Source organism: Microchirus variegatus (genome assembly GCF_963457635.1).
Source record: "Microchirus variegatus genome assembly, chromosome: 2".
In the NCBI taxonomy this organism is placed as follows: domain Eukaryota; kingdom Metazoa; phylum Chordata; class Actinopteri; order Pleuronectiformes; family Soleidae; genus Microchirus; species Microchirus variegatus.
Window position 1 is genome coordinate 485,001 of NC_139803.1, and position 12,500 is coordinate 497,500.

General features: G+C 40.9%; 2 protein-coding genes across 2 annotated transcripts in view; one reads left to right on the forward strand and one right to left on the reverse strand.

Moving 5' to 3' along the window:
* The window catches only part of cmtm7 (CKLF-like MARVEL transmembrane domain containing 7), a gene marked incomplete at both ends in the record, with an annotated part of 16,073 nt that extends 4,792 nt beyond the window's left edge, over window positions 1-11,281 (reverse strand). The window contains 4 exons of the mRNA XM_083910329.1: window positions 6,479-6,584; window positions 6,876-6,974; window positions 9,810-9,986; window positions 11,168-11,281. Of these exons, the coding sequence (XP_083766455.1) occupies window positions 6,479-6,584; window positions 6,876-6,974; window positions 9,810-9,986; window positions 11,168-11,281 (496 nt within the window). The remainder of the gene's footprint in view (window positions 1-6,478; window positions 6,585-6,875; window positions 6,975-9,809; window positions 9,987-11,167) is intronic.
* The window catches only part of LOC310944548 (sialic acid-binding Ig-like lectin 15), a gene marked incomplete at both ends in the record, with an annotated part of 54,197 nt that overhangs the window by 33,809 nt on the left and 7,888 nt on the right, over window positions 1-12,500 (forward strand). The gene's annotated exons all lie outside the window — the stretch shown is intronic.

The window sequence follows — 12,500 nt, forward strand, 5'->3', positions numbered from 1 at the left end:
TCAGGTGACCTCTGTGACCTCTGTGACCTCTGTGACCTCTGTGACCTCTGAGGTCACGTGACTCATGGTTTCAAAACAACATTTAAGGCACTTTGGAGAAAAAGCAGATTCACGTCTTTACGAACGCGTTATTAACGAACGCGTAAAAGAATGCGCGGTCATGTGATGTTTGTCGTGTCTCCGTGACGATATCAGACTTTAAAGAAAAGGAATGATGTAAACAATCGGGTTTTGTGTCGCCCGGAGACACGACGACTCTGCGATAAATCTGCGATAACAGAACAGTCATTTACGCAATTTTTTTCTGTGTCAACGTAAAAAAAAATTCGGATTTTATTTTAGAAGAAGCATTGGCATGATCAGGTAATCAGATTACAACTATAAACACATGATCAGGTAATCAGATTACAACTATAAACACATGATCGGGTAATCAGATTACAACTATAAACACATGATCAGGTAATCAGATTACAACTATAAACACATGATCAGGTAATCAGATTACAACCACATACACATGTTGAAGTAATCAGATTACAACCACATACACATGTTGAAGTAATCAGATTACAACCACATACATGTTGAGGTAATCAGATTACAACCACATACACGTGTAGAGGTAATCAGATTACAACCATAAACACACGTGAGGTAATCAGATTACAACCACATACACATGTGGAGGTAATCAGATTACAACCACAAACACATTGAGGTAATCAGATTACAACCACATACATTTTGAGGTTATCAGATTACAACCACATACACATGTGGAGGTAATCAGATTACAACCACAAACACATTGAGGTAATCAGATTACAACCATAAACACACGTGAGGTAATCAGATTACAACCACATACATGTTGAGGTAATCAGATTACAACCACATACACGTGTAGAGGTAATCAGATTACAACCACATACATGTTGAGGTAATCAGATTACAACCACATACACGTGTAGAGGTAATCAGATTACAACCACATACATATGTGGAGGTAATCAGATTACAACCACAAACACATAGAGGTAATCAGATTACAACCACATACATTTTGAGGTAATCAGATTACAACCACATACATTTTGAGGTTATCAGATTACAACCACAAACACATTGAGGTAATCAGATTACAACCACATACACATGTTGAGGTAATCAGATTACAACCACAAACACATGTTGAGGTAATCAGATTACAACCACAAAGACGTTGAGGTAATCAGATTACAACCACATACACGTGTTGAGGTAATCAGATTACAACCATAAACACTTGGTCAACTGAGATAACAATCATACTAAGTCAGGTAATCAGATTGTGAGCATAAACACAGTCATATATAGAGATTACAATCTTTATACGCCTGATACGGTAATCAGATTAAAACCATTAACACTTGTTAAGGTAATCAGATTACAACATTACAATGTGATCAGGTAATCAGATTACAATCATAAACATGTGTTCAGGTAACGGGATTACAAACAACATAGGTAATCAGATTACAGTCAGTATATAGTACAGCTGTTTGCAAGAATGTGACGACTTCCTGTTTCTGCTAACAACAAAAAACAACACATTTTACGAGAAGAACGACGATATATTTTTTTAATGTTTTTTTTATTATTAAGTATTTTTGGCAAAAGAAGTCGTAAAATGCCAACGAAGTGAGTGGCTTTTATTTTGAAGGCCAAGTTGAAAGGAAGTGGTGCTATGTGAGAATGTGTGAGCGACAAAATCCTGTAAATAAATAAAAGTGTAAAATAACGCTGAACCCGACATAAACTGCGTTGACAGGAAGTCGTCAAACTTCGCAGGTGTGCGACTGGCTAACGGTAAAAGTCGCAAACGCACGACGTTAAAAAAAAAATTTCAGTCACGTATGTTCAGCAGAGCGACGTCACGTGATCGTCGACATTAGCGGGTAAATTAGCGCTCTGATCGCTAACACTTTGCAGGTTTCACTTTCTCACAATTTTTTTTTCGTAAAAAATTGTACGTAAAGTTTCAGGTATCGCAGATTCAGTTAATTACAGCGAATACTTAAACAAACTTTGGTAAAAATCTGCAGTAAAAACAAACAAACAAAAAAAACAGGTAAAAACAAAACTTCGTAAAAACATGAAAACTTTACGAAAACAAACAAACGATGACTCAGCAGTTTTCACAGCAGACGTTAAGACAATGATCGGAATAATAATAATAACGAGAAGATAAATGCGTTCACAGTTCACGTAAAACTTTCACAAAGTTTTTCAGTCCAATTAAATAAATCCTTCATTTCTGTTTGTTTGTTTGTTTGTTTGTTTGTTTGTTTGTGCTTGCGTTGGTTGATTGACAGACGGGCAGTGACTCGTTTGTTTTCAGCACCAGAGAAAAACGTTAAAATCAGAATAAAAATGAAAACAAATGTCCGGAGCCGTTTTAAAAGGTTAAACCGTGTTAACGTTGTTTGTTTTCAGTTGTAAACACAAACAGGTTTAAAACAGGTGAACGTTTGCTAACGTCGCTAACGCTGAAATCGCGCCGTGTCGGGTTAGCATCACATTCACTCACTCATTCGTACAAATGTTTGGAAACAAGTGAACGTATGAAGACGTGTCATAACAACAACAAACATTTATTTTGTTGCTAGGTTAGCATGGTTGTTAGCATGGCCACTGTTAGCTTAAACGCACTAAAAAAAACAACAATTGACTTTCACATTAAAAGGAAAATAAAACAGGAATGTTAGGAAAATAATTCAAAACATTTAATTTGCGCTAAATAAAGCTACTTCATACAGTTCAGTGTTGCTAGTAAGCTAATCTTTGTAAGCTAACCTTTGTAAGCTAACACACCTTCAGGGGATTTTTAAGTTTTTATGACGTCATTAAGTTTGAGTTCAAATCTGAATAAAAAAAAGATCTTTTCTGTTGATTATTAATGTAACGTGTGTTTATTTAAATAATTCAATGAAGTTTCTGTGATTTTTCTGCTTCTTAAAAAACACAAATCTGAATAAATGAATTATGAAGGCGTTAATTCACTGCTGCAGCTTTTGTTGTAAATATTTGATTAATCTGTGAGCAAATATTATTCATTAATCTGTGAGAATGTTATTAATATTATTTGTTTGTGCTACATTTAATCAGTGTGTGTGTGTGTGTGTGTTATTGTAACTCTTTACTTTGACTGATCTTACGTGTCATGTTAACTCGATCAGTCTGATCATAAACTCATAATAATCTGCACCTGGTTTTATAATCCACACACACACACACACACACACACACGTGTTGGCATGAATCTATTTTCTCTATCATCAGAAGAGGATTAGGGACATGGAAAACAAATGAAACAGCATGAATTCTGAAGTTGGAATTCCAACTTTAATCTCAGAATTGCAACTTTAATCTAAAAATTCTGACTTTATTCTCAGAATTCCGACAATTCTCACAATTTTAACTTTAATCTCTAAATTGACTTTTTTCCTCAGAATTCCAACTTTAATCTCAGAATACCGACTTTAATCTCAGAATTCCGACTTTAGTCGAGGAATTCCCACTTTATTGTCAGAATTCCAACTTTAATCTAAGAATTCCGACTTCAAAATTGACATTTTTCCTCAGAATTCCAACTTTAATCTCAATATTCCAAATTTAACCTCATAATTCCAAATTTAATCTCAGAATACCGACTTTAATCTCAGAATTCCGACTTTAGTTGAGGAATTCCCACTTTATTGTCAGAATTCCAACTTTAATCTCAGAATTCCAACTTTAATCTCAGAATTCCAAATTTAATCTCAGAATACCGACTTTAATCTCAGAATTCCGACTTTAGTCGAGAAATTCCCACTTTATTGTCAGAATTCCAACTTTAATATCAGAATTCCAAAATTAATCTCAGAATACCGACTTTAATCTCAGAATTCTGACTTTAGTCAAGGAAAGCCCACTTTATTGTCAGAATTCCAACTTTAACCTAAGAATTCCGACTTCACAATTTACTTTTTTCCTCAGAATTCCAACTTTAATCTCAGAATTCCAAATTTAATCTCAGAATTCCAACTTTAATCTAAGAATTCCGACTTCAAAATTTACTTCTTTCCTCAGAATTCCAACTTTAATCTCAGAATTCCAAATTTAATCTCAGAATACCGACTTTAATCTAAGAATTCCGACTTCACAATTTACTTTTTTCCTCAGAATTCCAATTTTAATCTCAGAATTCCAACTTTAATCTCAGAATTCCGACTTTAGTCGAGGAATTCCCACTTTATTGTCAGAATTCCAACTTTAATCTCAGAATTCCAACTTTAATCTCAGAATTCCAAATTTAATCTCAGAATACCGACTTTAATCGAGGAATTCCGACTTTAGTCGAGGAATTCCCATTTTATTGTCAGAATTCCAACTTTAATCTGAGAATTCCGACTTCAAAATTGAAATTTTTCCTCAGAATTCCAACTTTAATCTCAGAATTCCAAATTTAATCTCAGAATTCCAACTTTAATCTAAGAATTCCGACTTCAAAATTTACTTCTTTCCTCAGAATTCCAACTTTAATCTCAGAATTCCAAATTTAATCTCAGAATACCGACTTTAATCTAAGAATTCCGACTTCACAATTTACTTTTTTCCTCAGAATTCCAATTTTAATCTCAGAATTCCAAATTTAATCTCAGAATTCCAACTTTAATCTCAGAATTCCGACTTTAGTCGAGGAATTCCCACTTTATTGTCAGAATTCCAACTTTAATCTAAGAATTCCGACTTCAAAATTGACTTTTTTCCCCAGAACTCCGACTTTAATCTCAGAATTCCTGTTTCATTTATGTGTTTCTTTCCAATCCTCTTCTGTAGAGTTGTGCTTTCTCAGTGAACATAGTTTTGTTTGAAAGCACCGAGGACATTTACATTAATCCCGTCATATTTATATTTACACTTTGGAACGACGATGAAAAACGACAGATTTAAAGCAACAGTGTGTGAGTCACAAGCCGCCGTACGACCACTGATCCACCGTACGCTCCTCACTTTAAGACTTTTACTTTTGTACATTTGACTTTTCAAACTTAAGTAATATTATATTTATTATTGTTGTTATAAAAAGTGACCGTTTCTGGTAACTTATGTGTACTTATACTCACTTTAAGGTACTTTATACAGTGCTGCCTAAACATATATATCTATATACAGTAAAGTGATAATAACGATAACATTTGTTGACGTCGCTCCGTGTTTCCCAGTTCCGACTTTAAATGGAACGCACCATAAGAAGTTTTGGTTAAAAAACGTAACGATAATAAAAATGTAAACACGAGGAAACCCAAACTTTTTTCAGTGTTTGCAAATCACGAAATGTTTGTTAGCATCGTTAGCATCATTAGCATACTGAGGCTTCAAATCCTGAACTTTAACCTCAGTTAATTTTCCCTCAGAAACAAATGAATGAATGAATGATATTTTTTTTTTTAGCATGCTTTTGTTTTTAGCACGTTAGCCCCTGAGTGATGTTTTAGCATGCTAACAACGGCATTAGCATGCAAGTGTTTATTTGCACATCACAGTCAGTGTGAATGTTTTAAATGCACTTAGCAACATTAGCTTAGCAGGCTAACAGAATAATACTGAGCGTCGTCTTTAACGATTTAAATAAAGTTTGATTTGGACTGAAAACAGTTTTACTGAACTCTGTGAGTGTGTGAGTGAACCTGGAGTGATTTATGGCACGTGACAGGAAGGGGGCGCTGTGGGTTTATACAAGCAGGTTTGTTTGTGTCAGCTTAAGGGTCAAAGGTCATGTCGACAGAAGGAATGATGGGAAATGTCGTCATGACAACGGATACAAGGATACGGATGTGTTTGACCGAGCCAATCACAGTCACTGTTCAGGTGGTTGCCGGGCAGAAAACAGACCGGGAACAAACCATGTTTACACTGATGAACCTGGAGGAGGAGGAGAGGAGGAGGAGAGGAGAGAGGAGGAGAGAGGAGAGGAGGAGAGAGGAGGAGAGAGGAGAGGAGAGAGGAGGAGAGGAGGAGGGAGGAGAGGAGGAGAGAGGAGAGAGGAGAGGAGGAGAGAGGAGGAGAGAGGAGGAGAGAGGAGGAGAGAGGAGAGGAGGAGAGAGGAGAGAGGAGGAGAGGAGGAGGGAGGAGAGAGGAGAGGAGAGAGGAGGAGAGGAGGAGGGAGGAGAGGAGGAGGGAGGAGAGAGGAGGAGAGAGGAGGAGAGAGGAGGAGAGAAAAAACATAATTTCATGAAGTGACTAAAGTCAGAGTTGAAATAATCTGAAATTCTGCTTCTCAGTTCCCTTTAATGTGTGTGTATGTGTTAGCGCGTTAGCCTGTTAGCTTGTTAGCCACACTGTGAAAATGCCACCAGTAGCTCCGCCCTTTCCTGTCGGCCCTCTACTCAAACTTGTCACTCCCAGTTCCGATGTAAATGTAACTGTGGATGGGGGCAGGGGCGGGGCTTACCTGTCGGGTGGGGGCGGGGCTTACCTGTCGGGTGAGGGCCACAGGTGACGCTGTAAGACGTCCACAAGCTAACGGCCATCAGGAATGTGGTGATGAACCCGAACACCTGAGCACAAACAAACTCTGCGTTAGCTTTAAGAAGACTCCGCTGCACCAGGGGGCGCTACGCTCTGAAATCAGCTCTTCAGCGTTTCCTGTTTCCTGGTTGACCTCATCACGACCTCATCTGTACGTGAACACCTGATTTGTTGAAGATTATTCACGTGATTTCTCGTCATCAGTCACAGGAAAAACAGGGGGGTGTTTGAGAGAGAGAGAGAGCGCCATCTGCTGGTGAGGCTGTGTGTGTGTGTGTGTGTGTGTGTGTGTGTGTGTGTGTGTGTGTGTGTGTACTCACTGAAGCAGCCACCAGAGCAGACACTGATCCACTCTTCACTGCAGCGATGATGGAGGCGATGAGGATGAGGACGGTCCCCACTGAGTAATGAAAGAACTCCTGACACACACACACACACACACACACACACACACACACACACACACACACACACACACACACACACACACACACACACACACACACACACACACACACAGATGACTCAGCAACATTTATTCACTTCAAATAATCTCACTGTCACATGATCACGACATTGGTGTGAGAGAGTGAGTGACTTTGGTGTGGGAGAGTGAGTGACTTTGGTGCGGGAGAGTGAGTGACTTTGGTGTGAGAGAGTGAGTGACTTTGGTGTGAGAGAGTGAGTGACTTTGGTGTGTCAGAGTGAGTGACTTTGGTGTGAGAGAGTGAGTGACTTTGGTGTGGCAGAGTGAGTGACTTTGGTGTGAGAGAGTGAGTGACTTTGGTGTGGCAGAGTGAGTGACTTTGGTGTGAGAGAGTGAGTGACTTTGGTTTGAGAGAGTGAGTGACTTTGGTGTGGGAGAGTGAGTGACTTTGGTGTGGCAGAGTGAGTGACTTTGGTGTGAGAGAGTGAGTGACTTTGGTGTGAGAGAGTGAGTGACATTGGTGTGAGAGAGTGAGTGACTTTGGTGTGAGAGAGTGAGTGACTTTGGTGTGTCAGAGTGAGTGACTTTGGTGTGAGAGAGTGAGTGACTTTGGTGTGGCAGAGTGAGTGACTTTGGTGTGGGAGAGTGAGTGACTTTGGTGTGAGAGAGTGAGTGACTTTGGTGTGGCAGAGTGAGTGACTTTGGTGTGAGAGAGTGAGTGACTTTGGTGTGAGAGAGTGAGTGACTTTGGTGTGGCAGAGTGAGTGACTTTGGTGTGAGAGTGAGTGACTTTGGTGTGAGAGAGTGAGTGACTTTGGTGTGTCAGAGTGAGTGACTTTGGTGTGAGAGAGTGAGTGACTTTGGTGAGAGAGAGTGAGTGACTTTGGTGTGAGAGAGTGAGTGACTTTGGTGAGAGAGAGTGAGTGACTTTGGTGTGTGAGAGTGAGTGACTTTGGTGTGTGGGGGTGAGTGACTTTGGTGTGAGAGAGTGAGTGACTTTGGTGTGGGAGAGTGAGTGACTTTGGTGTGAGAGAGTGAGTGACTTTGGTGTGTCAGAGTGAGTGACTTTGGTGTGAGAGAGTGAGTGACTTTGGTGTGAGAGAGTGAGTGACTTTGGTGTGGGAGAGTGAGTGACTTTGGTGTGAGAGAGTGAGTGACTTTGGTGTGGGTGAGTGAGTGACTTTGGTGAGAGAGAGTGAGTGACTTTGGTGTGAGAGAGTGAGTGACTTTGGTGTGAGAGAGTGAGTGACTTTGGTGTGGGAGAGTGAGTGACTTTGGTGTGTCAGAGTGAGTGACTTTGGTGTGTGAGAGTGAGTGACTTTGGTGTGTCGAGAGTGAGTGACTTTGGTGTGTGAGAGTGAGTGACTTTGGTGTGGGAGAGTGAGTGACTTTGGTGTGGGAGAGTGAGTGACTTTGGTGTGAGAGAGTGAGTGACTTTGGTGTGTCAGAGTGAGTGACTTTGGTGTGAGAGAGTGAGTGACTTTGGTGTGAGGAGAGTGAGTGACTTTGGTGTGTGAGAGTGAGTGACTTTGGTGTGTGAGAGTGAGTGACTTTGGTGTGAGAGAGTGAGTGACTTTGGTGTGTGAGAGTGAGTGACTTTGGTGTGTGAGAGTGAGTGACTTTGGTGTGAGAGAGTGAGTGACTTTGGTGTGTGAGAGTGAGTGACTTTGGTGTGTGAGAGTGAGTGACTTTGGTGTGAGAGAGTGAGTGACTTTGGTGTGTGAGAGTGAGTGACTTTGGTGTGTGAGAGTGAGTGACTTTGGTGTGTCGAGAGTGAGTGACTTTGGTGTGAGGAGAGTGAGTGACTTTGGTGTGTGAGAGTGAGTGACTTTGGTGTGTGGGGGTGAGTGACTTTGGTGTGAGAGAGTGAGTGACTTTGGTGTGGGAGAGTGAGTGACTTTGGTGTGAGAGAGTGAGTGACTTTGGTGTGAGAGAGTGAGTGACTTTGGTGTGGGAGAGTGAGTGACTTTGGTGTGAGAGAGTGAGTGACTTTGGTGTGGGTGAGTGAGTGACTTTGGTGAGAGAGAGTGAGTGACTTTGGTGTGAGAGAGTGAGTGACTTTGGTGTGAGAGAGTGAGTGACTTTGGTGTGAGAGAGTGAGTGACTTTGGTGTGAGAGAGTGAGTGACTTTGGTGTGGGAGAGTGAGTGACTTTGGTGTGTCAGAGTGAGTGACTTTGGTGTGTCAGAGTGAGTGACTTTGGTGTGAGAGAGTGAGTGACTTTGGTGTGTGAGAGTGAGTGACTTTGGTGTGGGAGAGTGAGTGACTTTGGTGTGGGAGAGTGAGTGACTTTGGTGTGAGAGAGTGAGTGACTTTGGTGTGAGGAGAGTGAGTGACTTTGGTGTGTGAGAGTGAGTGACTTTGGTGTGTGAGAGTGAGTGACTTTGGTGTGAGAGAGTGAGTGACTTTGGTGTGTGAGAGTGAGTGACTTTGGTGTGTGAGAGTGAGTGACTTTGGTGTGAGAGAGTGAGTGACTTTGGTGTGTGAGAGTGAGTGACTTTGGTGTGTGAGAGTGAGTGACTTTGGTGTGAGAGAGTGAGTGACTTTGGTGTGGCAGAGTGAGTGACTTTGGTGTGTCAGAGTGAGTGACTTTGGTGTGAGAGAGTGAGTGACTTTGGTGTGGCAGAGTGAGTGACTTTGGTGTGGGAGAGTGAGTGACTTTGGTGTGAGAGAGTGAGTGACTTTGGTGTGGCAGAGTGAGTGACTTTGGTGTGAGAGAGTGAGTGACTTTGGTGTGAGAGAGTGAGTGACTTTGGTGTGGCAGAGTGAGTGACTTTTGTGTGATAGAGTGAGTGACTTTGGTGTGTGAGAGTGAGTGTTTCTCTTACCGTCAGAGGCCAGTTGATACAGCTCATCTTGCTCTGCAGTCTGAACAGATGCATAATGAAGAAGACCATCAGTGCGATGAGGAACCACAGCGCCACCACCTCAAAGAACTGGAACGCCGCCCAGCTCGGCCAACCACGAGCACAGTGAACGCACAGGAAGACGATGAGCAAAGCAAGCTGGGAAAAAAACACGTTCATTGGTCTAAGGTCAAAGGTCACCAACATTTGAACAGTCAATTCAAAGTCTAACCCGGGTTAACTCTGGCTTAACTCCAGTTTAACTCCGGTTTAACTCCGGTTTAACTCCAATTTAAATCCGGTTTAAATAAGGGTTAAATCCGGTTTCACTTCAGGTTAAATACAATTCAACTCTGGTTTAAATCCTGGTAAAATCCGGGGTTAACTCCACCTTAAGTCTGGGTTAAATCCGGGTTAAATCCATCTTAAATCCGGGTTAACTCTACCTTAACTCCGGGTTAAATGCCGTTTAAATCCAATTTAACTCCACCTTAAGTCTTGGTTAAACCCAGTTTAAATCTGGTTTAACTCCACCTTAACTCTGGGTTAAATCCTGTCTAAATCCGGGTTAACTCAACCTTAAATCCTGTCTAAATCCGGGTTAAATCCAGGTTAACTCCACATTAAATCTGTGTTAAATCCGGGTTAACTCCACCTTAAATCCTGTCTAAATCCGGGTTAAATCCAGGTTAACTCCACATTAAATCTGTGTTAAATCCGGGTTAACTCCACATTAAATCCTGTCTAAATCCGGGTTAACTCCACCTTAAATCCTGTCTAAATCCGGGTTAAATCCAGGTTAACGCCACATTAAATCTGTGTTAAATCCGGGTTAACTCCACCTTAACTCTGGGTTAACTCCATCTTAAATCCGGGTTAACTCTACCTTAACTCCGGGTTAAATGCCGTTTAAATCCAATTTAACTCCACCTTAAGTCTTGGTTAAACCCAGTTTAAATCTGGTTTAACTCCACCTTAACTCTGGGTTAAATCCTGTCTAAATCCGGGTTAACTCAACCTTAAATCCTGTCTAAATCCGGGTTAAATCCAGGTTAACTCCACATTAAATCTGTGTTAAATCCGGGTTAACTCCACCTTAAATCCTGTCTAAATCCGGGTTAAATCCAGGTTAACTCCACATTAAATCTGTGTTAAATCCGGGTTAACTCCACATTAAATCCTGTCTAAATCCGGGTTAACTCCACCTTAAATCCTGTCTAAATCCGGGTTAAATCCAGGTTAACGCCACATTAAATCTGTGTTAAATCCGGGTTAACTCCACCTTAACTCTGGGTTAACTCCAGGTTAAATCCGGGTTAACTCCGGGCTCCATTCCTCACCATCTGTCCCATCTTCAGCAGTCCCGGGATGGTCCGGGTGTAGCCCATGTTGAGGACACTGTCACCGGAAGTCCTGGTCGTGGTGCTCGCGCTCGTGATGACGGTGTGCGACATGTTTACGTTTAAAAAACAAACAAACAAACTAACGCGGTTTAAAACAACACAAGCGCGAGTTTAGCGCGAGTTAAACCTGCGGCTGTGATGATAACAGAGCAGTGTGTCACACAGCCACACACCGGAAACCAAGGCCCACTTCCTGTGGCGGACTTCAGAATAAAAGCCTCGGCAAGGCGTTCCGGAGACGAAGAAAAAAAAATTAAAAAAAAAAATAAAAATTAAAAAACGACAATAAAATGAATCTTTGATAAAGGAAATGAGAAAGTTAAAGTTAAATAATGTCATAAAAAAGTCAATATGTTATGTTATTATCAGGCAAACACACCTTATATCATATTATTATTATTATTATTATAAATTCACACAATGATAAAAACTAAATACATATTTATATGTAATAAATATCATTTTGTTTCAGACTTTTTCTTTTCTGTCATTTTTAAATAATTATAATTATGAAGATAAAACATTTTAATTTCACACTGACGTCATAAACTGGATTATATACTATTTATATTCATATTAACTTAATTAACCTTTTGGATTTTATTTTTATTTCTTCATTTATATCAACAAACACAACAAATTAATTCATTAAATCCACCGATTAATTCACAGCTTCTCCTTTTCTTTTATTTTGAAGGAAACATCCTTCACTTCCTTTGTCAAGTGTGTGTGTGTGTGTGTGTGTGTGTGTGTGTGTGTGTGTGTGTGTGTGTGTGTGTGTGTGTGTGTGTATGTGTGTTTGTCAGGAAAACACTGCAGAGGTGAGGTGTGAAGTTTCCACACACACACACACACACACACACACACACATCCGTTACCATGGAGACACAGAAACACATGCGTGCGGTCACTTCCTGTGTGACCCCCCCCACACACAGGAAGTGGCCCTGAAACCTGCAGCAGAGAACAGGAAGTGTGAGCGGTCACAGTGAAACCTCCGCTGATCCACCGCGCGCTCACCAAAACCACAGAGGTTCACCGCTCGCCTCTGATTGGCTGCTCCACACTTCAGGAGGGGCGGGGTCACTTCGGGGGGGGCGGAGTCACAGAGAGGAGGCAGATGTGTGGATGAAGTGATGATTGACATGATTTAATCTGAGGTTAATAATCTGTGTTTCTTCATCAGTGTGTCAGGGTCACACCTGAGGACGACACACACACACACACACGCACACACACACACACACACACACACGCACAAACACACACA